This window comes from Cicer arietinum, chromosome 6, assembly GCF_000331145.2.
Source record: "Cicer arietinum cultivar CDC Frontier isolate Library 1 chromosome 6, Cicar.CDCFrontier_v2.0, whole genome shotgun sequence".
In the NCBI taxonomy this organism is placed as follows: Eukaryota; Viridiplantae; Streptophyta; class Magnoliopsida; order Fabales; family Fabaceae; genus Cicer; species Cicer arietinum.
Genome location: NC_021165.2, coordinates 59,368,485 through 59,387,549, shown reverse-complemented (window position 1 = coordinate 59,387,549; position 19,065 = coordinate 59,368,485). Strand labels below are relative to the sequence as shown.

General features: G+C 35.6%; 1 protein-coding gene across 1 annotated transcript; it reads left to right on the top strand.

Annotated features, from left to right (window-relative positions):
- Window positions 1-1,961: 1,961 nt before the first annotated feature.
- On the top strand, window positions 1,962-18,604 carry LOC101496730 (histone-lysine N-methyltransferase ATXR3-like). The gene is made up of 20 exons (XM_004513487.4): window positions 1,962-2,218; window positions 2,426-4,892; window positions 5,031-5,087; window positions 6,317-7,459; window positions 9,267-9,640; window positions 9,722-10,273; window positions 10,374-10,474; window positions 11,170-12,208; window positions 12,414-12,485; window positions 13,051-13,161; window positions 13,257-13,357; window positions 14,214-14,313; window positions 14,408-14,503; window positions 15,530-15,697; window positions 15,797-15,922; window positions 16,018-16,071; window positions 16,437-16,672; window positions 16,760-16,868; window positions 16,976-17,278; window positions 18,070-18,604. Exons 2-20 carry the CDS (start codon window positions 2,549-2,551, stop codon window positions 18,244-18,246), a joined length of 7,263 nt encoding a protein of 2,420 aa, XP_004513544.1. The 5' UTR covers window positions 1,962-2,218; window positions 2,426-2,548; the 3' UTR covers window positions 18,247-18,604.
- Window positions 18,605-19,065: the final 461 nt, after the last annotated feature.

The window sequence follows — 19,065 nt, the reverse complement described above, 5'->3', positions numbered from 1 at the left end:
TAATTTATTTTATAAGACTTTTGATGAAAATATGCTTAAAAATAATATTTCATTCATGATAATGTATTGAATACATATCAAAATATTAATCAAAACTTGAATACTAGCTAAAGACGTGACCGCCACAACAAGAAAATTGGCACAAGCCTCCAATTAGAGAGGGCTTTAATTTTTTTTTTGTAATATACCATAATCTTTGAAAAATTACATTGATATCTTTAATTTTGTACATTAAATTCTCTAAAATTTTATATTTATATTTTATGTCTGAAATAAAATAGTCAGTTTTCCACCACTGGGTATGTGACAGTGACTGCAGCCTACAAGACGCCACCACCCACTATCAAATATTAGAATCTATGTTAGGGTTATGTGATTTTAGGAGTCCAATTTTTTATATTCTAACATGGCCTCAAAAAACATTAAGATGACCCTGACCATAACAAGCATGTGAACAACATCATTGATTGTCTCCTAATAAATTCCAAGTCTCGCAAACCTAAATGCTAAAAGAGTAACATCAATAGTCTATATGATGTCAAATATTGTCTCAACTACACATACATTTGAAATTATAAAAACTTGAATATCATTCAATAATCCACTTCGTTGCCAAACTCTAATGCTATTTTGTGAATGAAAAAACCACGTCAAAGGAAATTCTTTATCTTTACGGGAACACACAAACACCAAATAAGATGTCGTGTTCCAACAACTATATTTGATGTATCAATTAGTTTATTAAGACACAAACCACAAATTGTTTTTACTAAATAATCCTTGATCAAATTTATTTATCTCTTAGTTGGACTCTATATTTTTAGAACTCATTTTCCTTGATAATTGGAGGGAGTAACAATTAAATTTGTCTCCGACTTTGTAAAACACTCTTAAATAAGTCTATAACATACAAATATTTCAAAAACATCTTTTGCTTTGTCTAATGTTGCTCATAAAAAACCCGCAAATTGATCATAAAATATTGAAAATCGTATGAAATCAAATATTATTAGATATGTTTAGATCTTCTTTTATGAAAACCACTCAGATCGAAATTCATATTTATAATTTTAAATCGAACCAAATCGCATTTATAGATTTTACTTATTTCATTTTATTATTATGAGATATTATATTAAACTATTATATATAATATTTTGCTTCAAACTTGTTACATTAAATGTAATTTTATAATATTAATATTAAAATAATATTTTACAAATTATAATTTAGATCAGTCGAAAATCGATCCAATTCGCATTAATTTGAATAAGATAATATTTTTTTTTTATGAGTTGTCATCAAAACTGAATCGAACCACTAGTATTTTAATATTTGGAACATATTGACTCAAACCACACCATAAACACCTCTATGTATAATTAAAATATTAAGTTGGTCCATAAATTTAACCACTTACTATGCAAATGCTCCCTTAAATTACTATCAAATCTGCATTTAAAATAATGATACAAAACTGTCATTAACAAAAAGAATGATATGAGTAATATCTAAGAGAGACAAAGACGGATTTGAAATTTTTATAACTTCATAGACCTATTTAAGAACTTTTCAGAGTTAGAGTTCAATTTGTTGATTCTCTAACTTAAGGTTAAGAATAAAAAAAATTAAATTTAATTAAAAAATTAATTTAAATATATATATATATATATATATATATATAAAATTTAATTTTTATGTAAATCTATGAATTTTTTTAACAGATTACCATCATTCATAAATATAATATGACTTTAGAAATATTTATCCAAATATCCTTACTAATACAACGCAGTGAACATGAGTTATAATTATTTACACAAAAAATGAGTATGAATTAAATTTAGTGTAAAAAGTATGTAATGAAACAGTTAAAAACTCGTTGAACGTACTAAAGTAAAAAAAAAAAAAACTGTTGCTAATCTGCTAATTAACACAAAAAGGTTTCGTTCTATCAAAGCCCACAAGCGAACTTGCAAAGCGGGAGAGAAAAACACGAAGATATATATATCAACAGATAGAGAAAGCTTTAGAACAAAAGTTTTTTTCTCCTTCTATTTTGATTCGTCAAAACAGAGTCTCTTCATATACAAATTTCTTACGAACCAATACTTTCTCTCAATTTCTCGATCTTGTTTTCGTTCACCTTCTCTCCGATTAGCACCGTTAACAATTTTCACTCCGATCCGTCTCTTTCTTTTTCTCATTAATTTTCTCGGTAATTTTCTTCTCTTTGTTCTTCTGCGTTTCGGTTTTCACTCTTCTCGTTATATTATTAACGGGAATGATAAACTTCGCGTTGTGTGTTAAAACGTTTGCGAATGTGTTGGAGTTACTCGTGTTTCGACAAAACCCTACATTCGCTTCGGTTATGATTTAATTAAATTAATTTGTTTGTTTTTTTGTCTGAATTTGTGGAATTTAGGGTTTTGAATTGGAGCTGTGGAATTGAGGAGAGAGGAAGCGTGTGAAGTATGAGCATTGATAGTCCCGGCGAAGAGGTGGATTAGGGTTTCAAAGTTTCAGTCTGGAGGTGAATATTCTTCCAATGGGTGATGGAGGTGTGGCGTGTTTGCCTTTGCAGCAGCAGCAACAACAACAACAACAGAATGTTATCGAGAAGTTGCCAAATGCGGCGGAGAATGTGGTTTGTGGAGCGAAGACTGAGAATGGTTTAAGTTCTGAGTTGGTTAAGGTTCCTGGAAAGAAGATTATTACCAAGAAGGTGGTGAGAAAGGTGAAGAAGAAAGTAGTGTCAATTGTGAAGAAGAAAGTACTTGTGAAGAAGGTTGGAGCTGCGAAGGGAAAATTTGGATTGGACGGAGTGAGTTGCAAGGGAAGTAATGGTGTTGAGAATGGCGAATTATGCGGCGGGCAGAAGGAAGAAGTGGAAGAGGGTGAATTGGGGACTTTGAAGTGGCCAAGGAGTGAAGTGGAGAATGGAGAGTTTGCGTCTGAGAAGCTGCTGCCACAACCGCCGCCACCACTGCCAAGGAGAAGTGAAATTGAGAATGAGGATAATGACAGTGAGAGGTGGAGAAAAATGCAGGTCGAGAAGGGGGAGGTTATTTCTGATAATTGGAGAAAAGAGGAGATAATTTCTGAGAAGAGATGGAAAGAAACTGAGAAAGGGGCATATGGGTCATGGAGAAGTGATGATATTGAGAAGGGAGAATTCATTCCGGATAGGTGGCATGGGGGAGGCACAGGGAAGGATGATTATGGGTATGGTAGAATCAACAGGTATGGGCCATATAGGGAAAATGGGTGGAAAAGTGACCGTGAATGTACATCCTCGTCTGGGAGGTATGCAAGTAATGAGAGTTTTAGGAAGAATGAATTGAATAGAAGTGGGGGTCAGCATGGTAAAAGTGCTCCTAGGTGGGAGAATGGACAAGACAGAAATATAAGGATAAGTTCAAAAATTGTGGACGAGGAGAAAAATGAACACAATGGTAGGATTCATCATGCATGGGATTACTCTTCTGGAAGTCGTTTGAAGAGGCACATGAATGACTCAGACGATTATGAGCGGAAGCAGTATGGAGATTATCCTGGTTTCAAAAGTCGAAGGCTATCTGACGGTGGCTCACGCCATGTTTATTCAGAGCAATATTCTCGTGTTTCTGTTGAGAGATCGTATAGAAATAGTTCTTCAAAATTATCTGTGGACAAGTATTCTTCTAGGCATCACGAATCTCCTTTGCCTACCAGATCGGCTTATGATAAGCATGGATGCAGTCCTGGTTATTCTGAGCGATCCCCACATGATCGAGCTAGGTACTATGATTATAAAGATCGTGCTCATACCCGTCGGTCACCTTATGGCCGTGACAGATCTCCATATAGCCGGGAGAAATCTCCGCATGGTCGTGACAGATCTCCATATAGCCGCGAGAAATCTCCACATGGTCGTGAAAGATCCCCATATGATAGGAATTGGGAAAGATCCCCGTGTGATAGGAGTTGGGATAGAAGTCGTCACCGTGATCATAAATATAGAAGTCCTACTCATTCTGAGCGGTCCCCACAAAATCGAGGTCAGCAACACGATTGGAGGGACCGGACTCCAAACTTGATAGAGCAATCTCCACTTGATCGAACTAGACAAAATATTGATCAAGAAACAAGTAATAAAACCTTATCAAGTGAAAAACATAATTCACAATATAGTTGTAAGAATCACGATAACAAGAGTATTCAAAAGGAGTCAAATCTTCCAGGTATAGAATCTCAAGGTGAAAGGATTGTGCATGATGCCAATGAGTCTGTCGAGAAAGGTATATGCAATGAACCTGAAAAGGAACAAAAGTCCTGCAGCCCAGCTGTAAGCTGCAAAGATTCTCCTTGCTTGCAGCTACCTCCTGTGGAGCAGCCTTCTATGGAAGAAGATATGGACATATGTGATACTCCTCCACATGTTCCTGTGGTTGCTGATTCATCATTAGGAAAATGGTTTTACCTTGATTATTATGGTGTAGAACACGGTCCATCTAAATTATCTGACATCAAGGTTCTTGTTGATGGTGGTATACTTACGTCGGATCATTTTATTAAGCACATAGATAGTGACAGGTGGCTCACTGTTGAGAATGCCACATCACCTTTGGCAGCTCAGAGTTTTCCATCAATTATTGTGTCAGACACCATAACCCAGCTGGTAAACCCTCCAGAAGCTCCTGGTAATCTTTTGGCAGATACTGGGGATGTTCTTCAATCTGGTCCTGAGAATTATCAGGAAATGCAAGCGCCTTCCCTGCAACCAATGCTATGTCCTGATGGTAGTACGCTTGCACCTGAACTGTTGGAGGACCTCCACATTGATGAAAGGGCTAGTGTTCTCTTAGACGGTTATGATGTCATTCCTGGAAGGGAGCTTGAGGCAATAAAAGGTGTTTTCTTCTGTTAATGATATTTGTTTAGATTTCTTTTTCGAAATAAAAAATATATTTTTATATCAATATGCACACTTTTCCTTATTTACTCTGAGATCTTATCTTTCCAATCTTGTTTATTTTATTGTCTTGCAGAAGCTTTGCAAATGAGTTTTGAATATGCGAAGTGTGACCGTTGCGGAGACTACAAAGGTATGTAATTTCTGGACAGCCTAGTTATTCATGTTTCATTTAGAAATTATGATTGATATTTCTTTATCTAATGCTGCCATGTGGTGACTTACAAGTTGTACTTTTAGATTTGATTGGAAGCATTAAATGGTGTTATGTTCAAAATAATTGGTTTTATTTAATATAGTTTAGTTGTCATTTACTGATGTTTTGGTTTATTTATCAGAAGGTCTCGTCTCGTAGTTTTCAAGGCGGTTTCACATTTTGTTGACTTGCTCCCCTCCCCCGACATTGAGAAAAATTTAAAACTTATCTAATGGTGTATGTAACACTTTCGTGTTCATTTAGGAATTATGATCGTTATTTCTTTATCTAATGCTGCCATGTGGTGATTTACATGTTTTACTGTTAGATTTGATTGGAAGCATACAGTGGTGTTATATTCAAAATAATGGTTTTTATTTTATTATAGTTTTTGGTCCATCTAGTGAGAAGGATTTCATTGTTTTTTAATTTATTAGACGTTTCTGTTTTTGTTAATTGATACGTGCCAAAAATTGATTGTAGAGTTGTCGTTTACCGATGTCTTGGTTTGATTATTAGAAGTTATCTTCTCGTAGTTTTTAAGGCGGTTTCACACTTTGTTGACTTGACCCCCCTCCTGACATTGAGAAAAATTAAAACTTATTGAAATGCATTAATTAGATGCACACTGTAATTCGGAGGTTGTATCTTTTCAAATAAATGCATGTGGATTATGGAGTTGATATCTACTGTGGAAACTGTTTTTAATGGTCAATATAACACTTTGGTGGTCATTTACATTATATATGGTAATTTGCCAATAATTTGTTTGAACTCCAATATCCTGTTGTACTACTTGCTTGAATTTTCTATTTCTTTTAGTTGAACAAACAATTTAAATTATGGCCAATGGCCATTTGTCATCTTAGGTTATTTAGAATTCCACTTCAGCTTTACAAGCAATATGGTGGCAGCATAAACTTTTGGACATATTTTTATGTTGCAAGTAGATGAAATGCATAAAATAACATGTTTTGACTTATATTTAAAATAATTCATTTTGATGTGAACTAGTGATGACTTAAAATGGTGATTTCATTCATCTTGTTACGTATCCGAATTAGTTTGTTCCTTGACGTTTACATTTCAACTGAAGAAGTTCAAAAAGCAAATGACACTTAGAGGTGTGTGCTCTATGACAAGTATTCTTCTCTCTTTTTGTTTAGGTTTTCCTGGTCTTGATGCTTGCTTGAGCATGGAGTGTGATTCAAAAACTGATTTTGCATCAAGAGGGCATGGGTCCCAGTTAAATATGCCTCCTGACAAGGATAACGATGACTGGTTTTCTGCTCGATGGTCATGCAAAGGTGGTGACTGGAAGAGGAATGATGACTCCCAAGATAGACATTGTAAAAAGAAACTGGTCCTAAATGATGGCTTTCCATTATGTCAAATGCCTAAGTCTGGATGTGAAGATCCTCGGTGGTCTAGGAAAGATGACTTGTATTATCCATCTCACAGCAGGAAGCTTGATATTCCTCTTTGGGCTTTTTGTACTGATGAGTTGGTTGATTGCAGTGGTGCTGTGAGCAGACAAGTTCAGAGTAAGCTTGCTTCTGTTAGAGGAGTGAAAGGAAATGTTCATTTGGTGGTGAGGATAAACGCATGCGTGGTCAAGGACCAGGGATCATTGGTCTCCGAGTCACACCTCAAGACCCAAGGCAAGGATAGATATCATTCAAGATCAACCCGACCTTCCTCTTCAACCAGTGATAGCAAGAGATCATCAGCTGAAGAAGATTCCCTGTCAAAAACTGTTAATGATCAAGGTTCTCAAGGCTATTGCAGGACTGTGGAATTCATGAATATTTCTCAAGACCATGTTTGTGCCGTCCATGACTTGCAGTTGCATTTGGGTGATTGGTATTATCTGGATGGTTCGGGGCGTGAAAGAGGGCCTTCATCGTTTTCGGATCTACAGATTTTAGTAGACCAAGGAATTATAAAAAAGTATAGCAGCGTGTTCAGGAAATGTGATAAGCTCTGGGTTCCTGTTACCTCTTCTCAAGAAACTTACAATGTCAGTCTCAAGAGTCACCAAGAAAGCTGTTCAGTGTCTGGTGAATTTTCTGGACATGCATCATTGCAATCTCAAGGTATTTCATTTGGTGAGCCTCATTCAAAGTCAAATCTGTTCAACAGCTTATACCCCCAGTTTGTTGGTTATACTCGTGGGAAGCTACATGAATTAGTAATTAAATCATATAAGAGCCGGGAATTTGCCGCAGTAATAAATGAGGTTCTAGATCCTTGGATCAATGCAAGACAGCCAAAGAAGGAAATTGAGAAACAAATATTTTGGAAATCAGGTAACAATTATTTTTTATTAATTTTTTACTGCTGTCCCTGTTCTGTTTCAACATACTATGAGTATATGACATGTGCATTGTCTTCTTTTACCTTGAGTAATAAGTAATTTGTGTCTCTTTTACCTTGACTAATTTAAAGGTACACTGTTTAGATTAAACTTAAATAATTAAATTAACATAAACCAATTATATTAATTTTGAATTTGTTAAAATTCAGTGTATGTTTAAATTATTGCTTGATTGTGCAACATCCTAGGTTAATTGTTAGTTGTCCTACTCAATACAACTTCCTAGACATTGAATGTAATTATTGCAGCATCAGTATAAGTAGAAGGTGTGTGTTGTCATTAGACACAAGAAACTCAGAAATTTCTCATATTTTTACATGGTATCAGAGCAGGTTCTGATTTTGACATATCTCTAGGTTTCACTACAGCCGCCGGCAGCATCATAACCACGGTTTTTCCTAGTTTTTCCACATTTATGTCCTTTTTTATACTGTAACAGCTGTGCCAACACCAGCCCCCCTTTTCCAGTGCGACCCACCGCCTAAAACCACCATAGAACCGCCGTGCAATCCTCCGGTGAGCACGATGGTGCTTTTCCTGTCGTCAATAGCCACCACATGCGCCTCCACCTTCTCAGCGCGTGGGACCCATGCGCTGCCACCCAACCCGCCCGTGTAAGCGCGCAAAACTCTCTCTGGCCACCGTTCTTCAGCATCGTCCACCTTCTATTCCGGCCTTTTATTTCCATGGATAATCAATCCGGTTGTGGCTCCTTTACCACATATGAATCATATTAGTAGTGCCTTTTATTCCCACCGACGATCAATACGGTGGTGACTCTTCTCCCACATATGGATCGTATTAGTGGTGCCTTTTATTTCCACCGACGATTAATTCAGTGGTGACTCGTTTCTTACACATGAATAATTAATGGTGTCTTCTCTTCTCGTCGATGATCATCTTGATGGTGACAAAGACTTATGTTGATTATGATTCACACTAGTCCAATAGTTGTCAAACTTAGTTTCAATTTTTTGTGAGGAAATGTTTTGATGTAACAAGCTTAAAGCATAGTAAGCTTTAGCTTAAGGGGTAGTGTTAAAATTCAGTGTATTTTTAATTATTGCTTGATTGTGCAACATACTAGGTTAATTATTAATAGTCCTAGTTAGTACAACTTCCTAGCATTGAATTTGATTATTGCAGCATCATTATAAATATAAAGTGTGTGATCTCATTAGACACACAAGAAACTTAGAAATTATTGAATAAATTGCTTTCAACAAAAGCAATTAAAAAATAAAAAATTATATGAATTCTTGTTTGAGGGTATGTTTGTACTTTAAAAAATAATAGCATTTATCTCTTATTTTCTATTCAACCAAACAACGGAAAAGAGAGATTTTTTCGCTTCTATTTCTTCCCTCTTTTTCTTATAACAAACAATATATTAAGTTTACTCTCTTTCTTACTTATTTCTCTCTTCTCATACCATTTTTCACTTCTTTCTCTCTTCACCTTTTCTTCTCACAACCAACCAAAGCCTTAAGGATAATTTTTCTTTTCATAATAATCACTATTAAATATGAGGGAGAGCCTTGGTGCAAACTGTAATGTTGCTGCCTTGCGCACTGGATTACCCTTTTTATAATCACTGTTAAATATAAAATAAATATAAATATTGGAAAAAAAAATCTACATTTCATAAAAAATATCTAATTATTACTTCATATTTATTTATATTTTCATAATATTATTTACTTAAAATATTGACATGTGCTGGGGCATGTTTATTTCAGAAGCTGATGCACATTCTTCCAAAAGAGCCCGAGGGCTGGTTGATGATAGTGAAGAAGAGAGTGATTTGGAAGATGACAAATTTGTTATTGAGAACGATGAATCCACTCTTGAGGCTCTCTGTGTTGATGTTACATCCACTGGAGAACAAAGTGGCATTACCGTGTCAAAGGAGGGAAGCTGGGGATTATTAAATGGTCAAATGTTGGCACGAGTCTTCCACTTTTTGAGGTCTGATTTGAAGTCCCTTGTCTTTGCATCCATGACTTGCAAGCATTGGAAAGCATCTGTGAAGTTTTACAAAGAAGTCTCAAGAAATGTCAACTTGTCATCCCTAGGTCATTCTTGCAGTGATTCCATATTGTGGAGCATTGTGGTAGGTTTGCATGTATTTTTCATTTAACTATTACAGGAATATTCCTCGTCTTTTTATTCTAATCTGATTATTTGCTTGTAGAATGCTTATGAGAAAGACAAGATCAAATCTATGGTTTTAATGGGTTGCACTAATATTACTGCTGGCATGCTAGAGAAAGTTCTTCTTTCATTTCCTTGTTTATCTACAGTAGACATTAGAGGGTGTAATCAGTTTGAGGAGCTGACTCCTAAATTTACCAATGTGAAATGGATCAAGAGTCGAAGTTCATGCACAAATAAAATTGCAGAGGAGCCACATAAACTCAGAAGCCTTAAACAGATTACTGAGCAAACTTCGTCCGTTTCCAAGGCCAGTACTTTAGGTATTAGGGATGATTTTGGTGAGCTGAAGGTTTATTTTGATAGTGTGGATAAGAGAGACACGGTGAAACAATTGTTCCGCCAAAACTTATACAAGCGTTCAAAACTATATGATGCTAGAAAGTCCTCTTCTATTCTCTCTAGAGATGCTCGTACAAGACGATGGTCAATTAAGAAATCTGAAAGTGGTTACAAAAGGATGGAGGAATTTCTTGTTTCAAGACTGAGGGAAATTATGAAGTCAAATGCCTGTGACTTTTTTGTGCCCAAGGTACATGAACTATATTTGCAATAAATTCTTATCAAGTAGCTGTGACAGATATTTTTTCTTATTCATGATTTCTTATGTTTTATTATTTATTTGCTTATAGGTTGCAGAAATTGAGGCTAAAATGAAAACAGGTTATTACAGTGGGCATGGGCTGAAATCTGTGAAGGAGGACATAAGCAGGATGTGCCGTGATGCAATAAAGTAGGTTTATGATCTATGTTTCCTCCTTTTCCATGATGTGAATGAGCTTTTTGTCATATATATGTATATATGTGTTATTTTTCCTTTTCTGATTCTTTGATTATCTTATGTGGGCACGTAGGCATGCATATGTCTATGTTCTAACAAGATAACAAAAGATGAGAGATTCTTAAACTAGAAAGGAAAATAATAGAATTCAGAGAAAAGATTTGTTGGCACGTAGGCATGCATATGTTCTAACAAGAGAATGGAATCACTCTTCCAAGGGAAAAGTTCCCTTTACAACCTATAGTCGTTCCATTACAACTCTCTCATTGCCTCCCTTTCTATTTTCCTACTTTTTTTAATACTCTTCGTGTTACCCTCCTACAACAGTATAACCAGTGTAACTAGTAACTCACTCTTGTACAATTTCTCCCTTTTCATTTATGCCCTCTTTTTCTTCTTCTAGAATACAATTTCAGTCTTCGTGACTCCTATCAGAAGATCATCAATGATTGGTTGGATACTTTGCATACATCTTAGTTCTTTTGGGTCCTCATATTTTCATGAAAATTTATAGTATTATATGAAGTGGCTTGCTGCCTCTGTCCTAGGATTTGTTCATTTACCACATTTTTCTTGGGTCATCGAAGTGTGAGTTTTTTCCTTTATTTATTTAATTAATAATCTATTTATATGCTTATTGATTACAGGGCAAAGAATCGTGGTGATGCTAATGATATGAATCATGTTATCTCATTATTTATTCAGCTTGCTACACGGTTGGAGGAGAGTTCTAAATATGTGAATGACAGAGATGCACTATTGAAGTTATGGGGAAAAGATTTACCCTTGGGATTATGTTCTACTTCCTCCAAATACAAGAAGAATAGATTGGTGACTGAGAGAAAGTATAGGAGGGATGAAATACATGGTGGTTTGGGTAATGGAGAGTATGCTTCTGATAGAGAAATCAGAAGGCGTTTATCAAAATTGAATAAGAAATCAATGGACTCAGAGAGTGAGACATCTGATGACCTTGATGGGACTTCTGAAGATGGAAATAGTGATGGTGATACTTCAACCTCCAACACTGATAGTGACCAAGAACTTCATTTACAGAGTCGAAACAGGGAGTCAAGAAGAAATGGATACTTCACACCTAATGATGGGTTGGATTTCATTACTGATGAGCGTGAATGGGGAGCTCGCATGACAAAAGCAAGTCTAGTTCCTCCTGTTACTCGGAAATATGATGTCATTGATCAATATGTCATTGTAGCTGATGAGGATGATGTACGAAGGAAGATGAGGGTTTCACTACCAGATGACTATGCAGAGAAGTTGACGTCACAAAAGAATGGAACTGAGGAGTCTGATATGGAACTTCCTGAAGTCAAGGATTACAAACCTAGAAAAAAGCTTGAAAATGAGGTCATTGAGCAAGAGGTTTATGGAATTGATCCCTATACACACAATCTTTTACTTGATTCTATGCCAGAAGAGTTAAATTGGTCTCTGCAAGAGAAGCATATGTTTATAGAAGACACACTCCTTCAGACATTGAATAAGCAAGTTAGGCTTTTTACTGGAACTGGAAGCACACCAATGAGCTACCCTTTGCAGCCTATTATCCAAGAGATTGAAAGGTGTGCAGAGGAGCACAGTGATGAAAGAATGATCAGTATGTGTCAAGGTATCCTAAAAGCCATTGACAGACGTCCTGATGACAAATATGTAGCTTATAGAAAGGTATATGCTCTTTATACACATACACATATTATACATACATACATTCATTCGTTCATTCACACATGCATGTATGTATCAAGAACTAAAATTCAATAGTCAACTTCCACTGGCTCTCTTTGTCGATGGTGTTATCTTCTAACTAGTTAATTCAATTTGTTTCCTCCTTTGAGCTGCGGATAACTGTCTATTGATCTGAATCATGCAGGGGCTTGGTGTTGTTTGCAACAAGGAAGAAGGCTTTGGTGAAGATGATTTTGTTGTGGAGTTTCTTGGAGAGGTATGGCTATATATATATGTATATATTTTTTTTTATGCAACTTTATTCACGATTCTTTTGATGTTCAAATTATACATGTTAAACAGGTTTCCTGTATAATATCAAATATCTACACTATAATGCATCAACTATCAACTAGCAAGAGTAGAAAATATGATTGTCTCATATTCTCCTTCTCAATCAAGCCATTTATGATTGGTTGCTGCAAATTTAGACATTCTCATGTTTTAGATTCTAATTTGAAATACACATGAAGTATTAAATGATTAGTTGTGACATTTGCCTACAAAATTGGGGTCTTAGACTCTTAATCTTTATTCTTATTTGCTTTATAACATTTTTTTTATTCTTTCTGTTTTCTAGTTTCCGTCGGTTAGTTTTGACTATTTCTGGCTTCGCCAATTAATGTTTTGCACATAATGCGACATGGACAATATATGGTTGATTATATTTGATGTTTTTATCTCTTTAATTGATGTGCTATCTTGTGTAGAAACGTAGTCTTTATATGATGGCTGGGCATTATTATTTCCCTTATATTTACATTGTTTTTACTTTTCATCAGGTGTATCCTGTGTGGAAGTGGTTTGAGAAACAAGATGGGATACGGTCTCTTCAAAAAAATAGCAAAGATCCAGCACCAGAATTTTATAACATATACCTTGAGAGGCCAAAGGTTCTTGATGCTTCAGAATAGAAATTTGTTGTTTTAACTTGATTTTGTTTGCCAATAACTGTCTGGACTTGCCTAATCTTCAATTTGCATGACAGGGAGATGCTGATGGGTATGACTTAGTAGTTGTTGATGCAATGCACAAGGCTAACTATGCCAGTCGAATATGCCATTCATGCCGACCTAATTGTGAAGCAAAGTAAGTTATTTTGTGTTCTATAGGCATTTCCATTATTATTGCTGCCTTGTTAAGAACTTGATGCTGGTTCTGTTTCTTTTAAAACAATTGTTAGCTTTTTCAGTGCATGGCTGGCATTTTTGGGAGATTCATATGACTAAACGATTCTACGCACTCACTACCTACTGCAATCTTGATAATTTTCGCTGTACACATTATATCCATTGTGAATCACTTGAATTCTTGCAAAGTGTGGGTCCACCCGGGCTTCATTAAAAGCCTGTTTGTATAAACTTTATACCCATTAAAATATTATCAGCCTGTTTGTGTAAACTTTATACCCATCAAGAATCGATTTTGACCAAAGTTGTTTCTCACAAGCTTTGGTGAAACTTGCATTGGAACTGTAAAAATTGGCCATTTCGGTTGGTAAAAAGCTGAACCAAACAGGCTGTATTGAACATAATTAATGCCCTTAACGATCTGCCTGTGACTTAATAAGGCTGTAAAGTTTAAACCTCGCATTATTCATTTGATAAAATTCCTTCTCCCCTCCAGATCCCTCTTTTGGAAATCTTTCTTTCCTGTTCCTGAAGTTCCTGTCTCTCCATCCGTCCCAGTCAAAATCTCCCTGCCCCGCCCTTCTCGGGTCTTTTATGCTGTATTGCCATATGAAACCCTTCTGTAAAATTAAACAAGTCTGGTATTTAATCAACTGAAAAATTCCCACATTTAATCTTCGATTTTATTATTGAGAGTGTCTTTGGAGTATTATTTAAAAGCTGATGATTATAATATTTGGGTGTAATTATTTGAAACATTTGAATGGGATCTGATTTTTGTAATTATCTGTGATCTTTTCCTTCTGTCTTTTCAGAGTTACTGCTGTTGATGGTCATTATCAAATCGGTATTTATAGTGTTCGTAAAATTCAGCATGGCGAGGAGATCACCTTTGATTACAATTCTGTTACAGAGGTTTGTCCAGTTGATTGCCAACTAGCATTCTCGAAGGAACAATGTATCTGCTTTATATCTTTGTCTAACGAATATCTGCTTCATCTCACTACAGAGCAAGGAGGAATATGAAGCATCAGTTTGTTTATGTGGAAGCCAAGTTTGCCGTGGGAGCTATCTAAATCTGACTGGTGAAGGGGCTTTCCAAAAGGTTTGCAAAATCTTTTAAATTTTAAGTGCTAATAAAAGATAGAACTAGAAAATCAAGAAAGCACATGTGTCAAAATAGACTGGTTATTGGTGTCGGGCGTTCATTTGACACCATTAGATACTTCTAGCTGCATTCCACTTCCTCTGCTTTTTTATTTGTTTTCATACCATTGTGATTTATGAGTGGGATTCATCAATAGATAAATAAATTCATACCATTATGATAATGATTTATGAGTGCGATTTTACAATAGGTAAATAAATTACAGTCTAGGAAGTATAGATGCCAAGCACCACATTGACAGTCTGACATAGACAAAACAAAACACATTTCTAAAACTATAGGACAAGACATGGCTAGGATACATTAAAAGAAATAAAATTTATGTATTATAATAATCAACCAATTGATTGACATGTCCTGAAATATGGACTTACAAATCATTGACAGAAAGTCATAAAATTGATCTTTAACATTATATTTTGAATAAATGAAAAACACGCCACGATATCTCAATTGTATCTTAGTTTTTTAGAATATGTTAGATGACGATGTTGGATTGGGTATTTTTTTGTATTTCATTATGAGTTTAATGGCTATGTAGTGACGATGTAAAATAGTTTTACACCGTCGTCCAATGGGAATCCATCATCTTGCCATGTAGGCCTATTTAGTAATTGTATTTTAAAAGTAACTACTGCGTACTCTATTCTTATTGGACGTCCGTGTCAAATTAGTTTACATTGACGGTGTATATCCTTTTTTCTCTTTCATTATTTGTTTCCATATTTAGTTCACCATGTTGTGCCACACACCTATATAGTCTGGTAATGATTTCCGTTGTTGTATCCATGTTTTTTAGGAGAAAATGCATGTAGTCTCGACATGCTTACCATGTTGCCTTTGTTCTCATCTATATGAAACCCAGAGGGGATTGTTGTAATAAGTTATATAGTCCTGTTTTTATTGTAATTTATTTTACCTGGTCACTTTAGTTTTTGACGCTAGTATTTTCTGCCCTCTCAGGTGCTGAAGGAGTGGCATGGAATTCTTGATTGTCATTATTTGATGCTAGAAGCTTGTCAATTAAATTCCGTTTCTGAAGAGGACTATAATGACTTGGGAAGAGCTGGTTTAGGCAGTTGTTTGCTCGGAGGCTTGCCGGATTGGCTAGTTGCTTATGCTGCTCGTCTTGTATGTGCATTGCTTCCTCTGTGCTGCGTCAATGTTTTTCGCTTGCTACCTTCTTTTATTGTTTATTTTTTTTCTTCTGACACTTGTGCTTTGGTGAAGGTGAGATTTGTTAATTTTGAAAGAACGAAACTTCCTGAGGAAATTCTAAAGCATAATTTGGAAGAAAAAAGAAAATATTTTTCAGATATATGTCTTGAAGTCGAGAGGAGTGACGCAGAGGTTCAGGTGTGTGCTATTTGTTTCTCTTCCTATGCTTTATTATCAAAAGAAGACTAGTTTAAGTACATTTATTTCCTTTCTAATGCTTCTTTTTGACTCAGGCTGAGGGTGTATACAACCAGAGGCTTCAAAATCTTGCAGTCACTCTTGATAAGGTGATTGTACTTCCTATTTTGCTCTGTATATTCCAGTTTTATTATTGTAGTTTTTAATGAAGGTAAGAAGAACTTTGCATTTAAATTATCCTAAAAGGGTAATCCCAACTATTAACTTTTGTGGTAAGTATCAATGCGTTAATATTTTTTTAAGATAAGGAGCTGCATGGCATGTCATTTTATATATGGTCAACAGTTTTCAATTGTTTATTCTGTGTAATACTTTGCAACTACACTCTTTGCCGTAATATGAAGTGGACGGTGTAATTTTTGCTCTGTACATACAGATCTGTGTATAGGTGTATTTTTCCAGTAAATTTTATTTCCTGTTTGAAAATGAGGTTAATCTTTCAGTCGCATTACAGGTAAGGTATGTTATGAGATGTATTTTTGGTGATCCAATGAAAGCTCCACCTCCTCTTGAGAAGGTCAGTCCTGAAGCAGTTGTTTCGTACCTGTGGAAAGGAGAGGATTCATTTGTTGAGGAGCTTCTTCAGTGTCTGACTCCTCATGTGGAAGAGTCTACCTTGAATGATCTAAAATCCAAAGTCCGTGCCCGAGATCCTTCGAGTATTAAAGATATTCAGAAATCTCTGTTATGGTAAGAGCTTGAACTCCTAATTTGTATGTATTCCATCCTGGTGGAACTTGCCATATTTATGTTATGTTACTTTTCCCTTTTCTGAAGGTTGAGGGATGAGGTTCGAAATCTTCCTTGTACATACAAATGTCGGCATGATGCTGCTGCTGACTTAATTCATATTTATGCTTATACCAAGTACTTCTTTAGAATACGGGTAAGTTCCTCTAATGCTAATGCCTATAAGCTTTGTAATATAGTTTAAATGTTCTCTTCCTATCATTTTTAATTTTAGTTTAACATTGAAGTTTTTTGTGCGTGCAGGATTATAAAACTATTACTTCACCACCTGTCTATATTAGTCCGCTTGACTTAGGTCCTAAGTTTGCTGACAAGTTGGGAGCAGGCTTTCAGGAGTATCGGAAAATATATGGTCAAAATTATTGTTTAGGGCAACTGATATTTTGGCACAATCAGAGTGATGGGGAGCCTGATTGTACCCTGGCTAGGGTCAGCAGGGGTAGCTTGTCATTGCCAGACATCAGTTCTTTTTATGCCAAGGCTCATAAGCCTTCACGGCAACGTATTTATGGTCCAAGGACTGTCAGATCTATGTTGGCAAAAATGGTTAGTTTTTTCATGCACATTTGTGTACCTTTATTTCTTATCTAGCCTGTTTTTTTGGGGGAAATGACAAATAGGAAATGTTTGTCAATAGGAATACATTTTCTGATAGGTGATTTACATAATTTTAAACCGAACTCGGAATTAGCTGTTAAAAGGGCAATTTCATACTACAAAGCTGTCACCTCACCACTCGCCATATGAGATCCAAAATAGCCACAATTCAAATTTGGATTTATAGACAGTTTTACTTTGTATTTAAGAAGGGCCAATTTCACGATCTGAAACTGTAATCTTTTGGTCACAGCAGCAACTCCAACTGTTTTGTCAAGTCATCCCAATTTCACGGTCTGAAACTGTAATCTTTTGGTCACAGCAGCAATTCCAACTGTTGTGTCAAGTCATCCCCGTCTAGTCGGAATTAATTGATTTGTGATACATAGTAGTTACTGGATTTGCAGACTATTTTATAGTTGTTGGTAGTGCCCAAGTTTGGAGGTCAAGAAGCAACAGACTGTTATGAGTGTTTTTGGATTAATCTTATTGAAACATTTCTTATTTATTTTTCCTTTTTGTTACCATTACAGCTGTAAATGAAATTATGAAAGTACTACCTGTATGTCGTTCTGTTACGATCATGGTATTTAGTTTGAGTTGTTAATGTGAAATCTGTTAAATTCTTTGGAGAGTGCACACATGAATTTAAAGCTAATCATGATTGAGTGCTCTCTGTTCTATGCTTTCTGTAATCTTTGCCTCTGTTGATTAAACATATGCTTCCTTGTTTTATCCAGGAGAAGCAGCCCCAGAGACCTTGGCCCAAAGACCGGATTTGGTCATTCAAAAGTAATCCTAAATTTTTTGGTAGCCCAATGTTGGACGCTGTAATTAATAACTCTCCACTGGATAGGGAGATGGTTCACTGGTTGAAGCACAGACCGGCCATATTCCAGGCAATGTGGGACCAGTGAAATTTTGCATGATTTTGCTGAAGCAGACAGAGAGCCATCCTGGTCAAACCATTGTGGTTCATTCAGAACTGCCTGCCTCTTTTAGCGTGGGGAGTCTGTAAATTAGTAATAGAAAGCATAATTCCCGCTTTTCTGTCATTCTTGTGTACAGTTAGTTTTCTTAACCTTTGATTTGTAATTCATTTGGTTGTAGGGCATTATTTTACTCTTAATTAATATATTATATATGAAATGAAGGAAAAAAAGGTTCAATTCGAGGCATTTGCTGTCTTCTCTTGTCTGTTAAACTGAACTGAGTAAATCTTTCCTATGATTAAATGCGAAGTGTTTAAATTTACTTTGCATGGTTCCGGTTCCAGTGATGGTTTGTAATTTGAGATTATCTGAATCCGCATTTGAACATTTAGGATGAATGAACCTATAATTAACGGGGCATGACGAAGATTAATATCTTCTTAAGTGGTTCGGTGGCTTGTTTTAATGTACTAGTCTTTTCTCACTTTGTAGCGAGTGAATGGTAACCAAGTTTCTATTTTGATTCACTCAACTGTTATAGTAACCTGAGTCAGTATATCGGTTGTTGCACCTCAAGGCTCTGTTTGGGTTTGGATTGATGGAAAGTGGTGGAATGGAGTGAAATTGAATGATATAATGTTAAATTCCATTGTTTCATTTTATAAAAAATGAATGGAATGGAATGAATATGATGGAACCCATTCTATTCAATGCCACTTGTTTCTCGAATTTTCATTTCCTTCAATTTGGGGTGTATCTAATGAAATGGGAAATTAATTGTATTTTATTATAAAATATCCAAAC

Bases quoted from the DNA above. Each gene is read 5' to 3' on its own strand.
- LOC101496730 (XM_004513487.4), top strand. From the start codon at position 2,549: ATGGGTGATGGAGGTGTGGCGTGTTTGCCTTTGCAGCAGCAGCAACAA. The intron at 10,475-11,169 runs GTAGGTTTATGA...TATTGATTACAG, and splicing joins ATGTGCCGTGATGCAATAAA to GGCAAAGAATCGTGGTGATG. The intron at 14,504-15,529 runs GTTTGCAAAATC...CTGCCCTCTCAG, and splicing joins GTGAAGGGGCTTTCCAAAAG to GTGCTGAAGGAGTGGCATGG.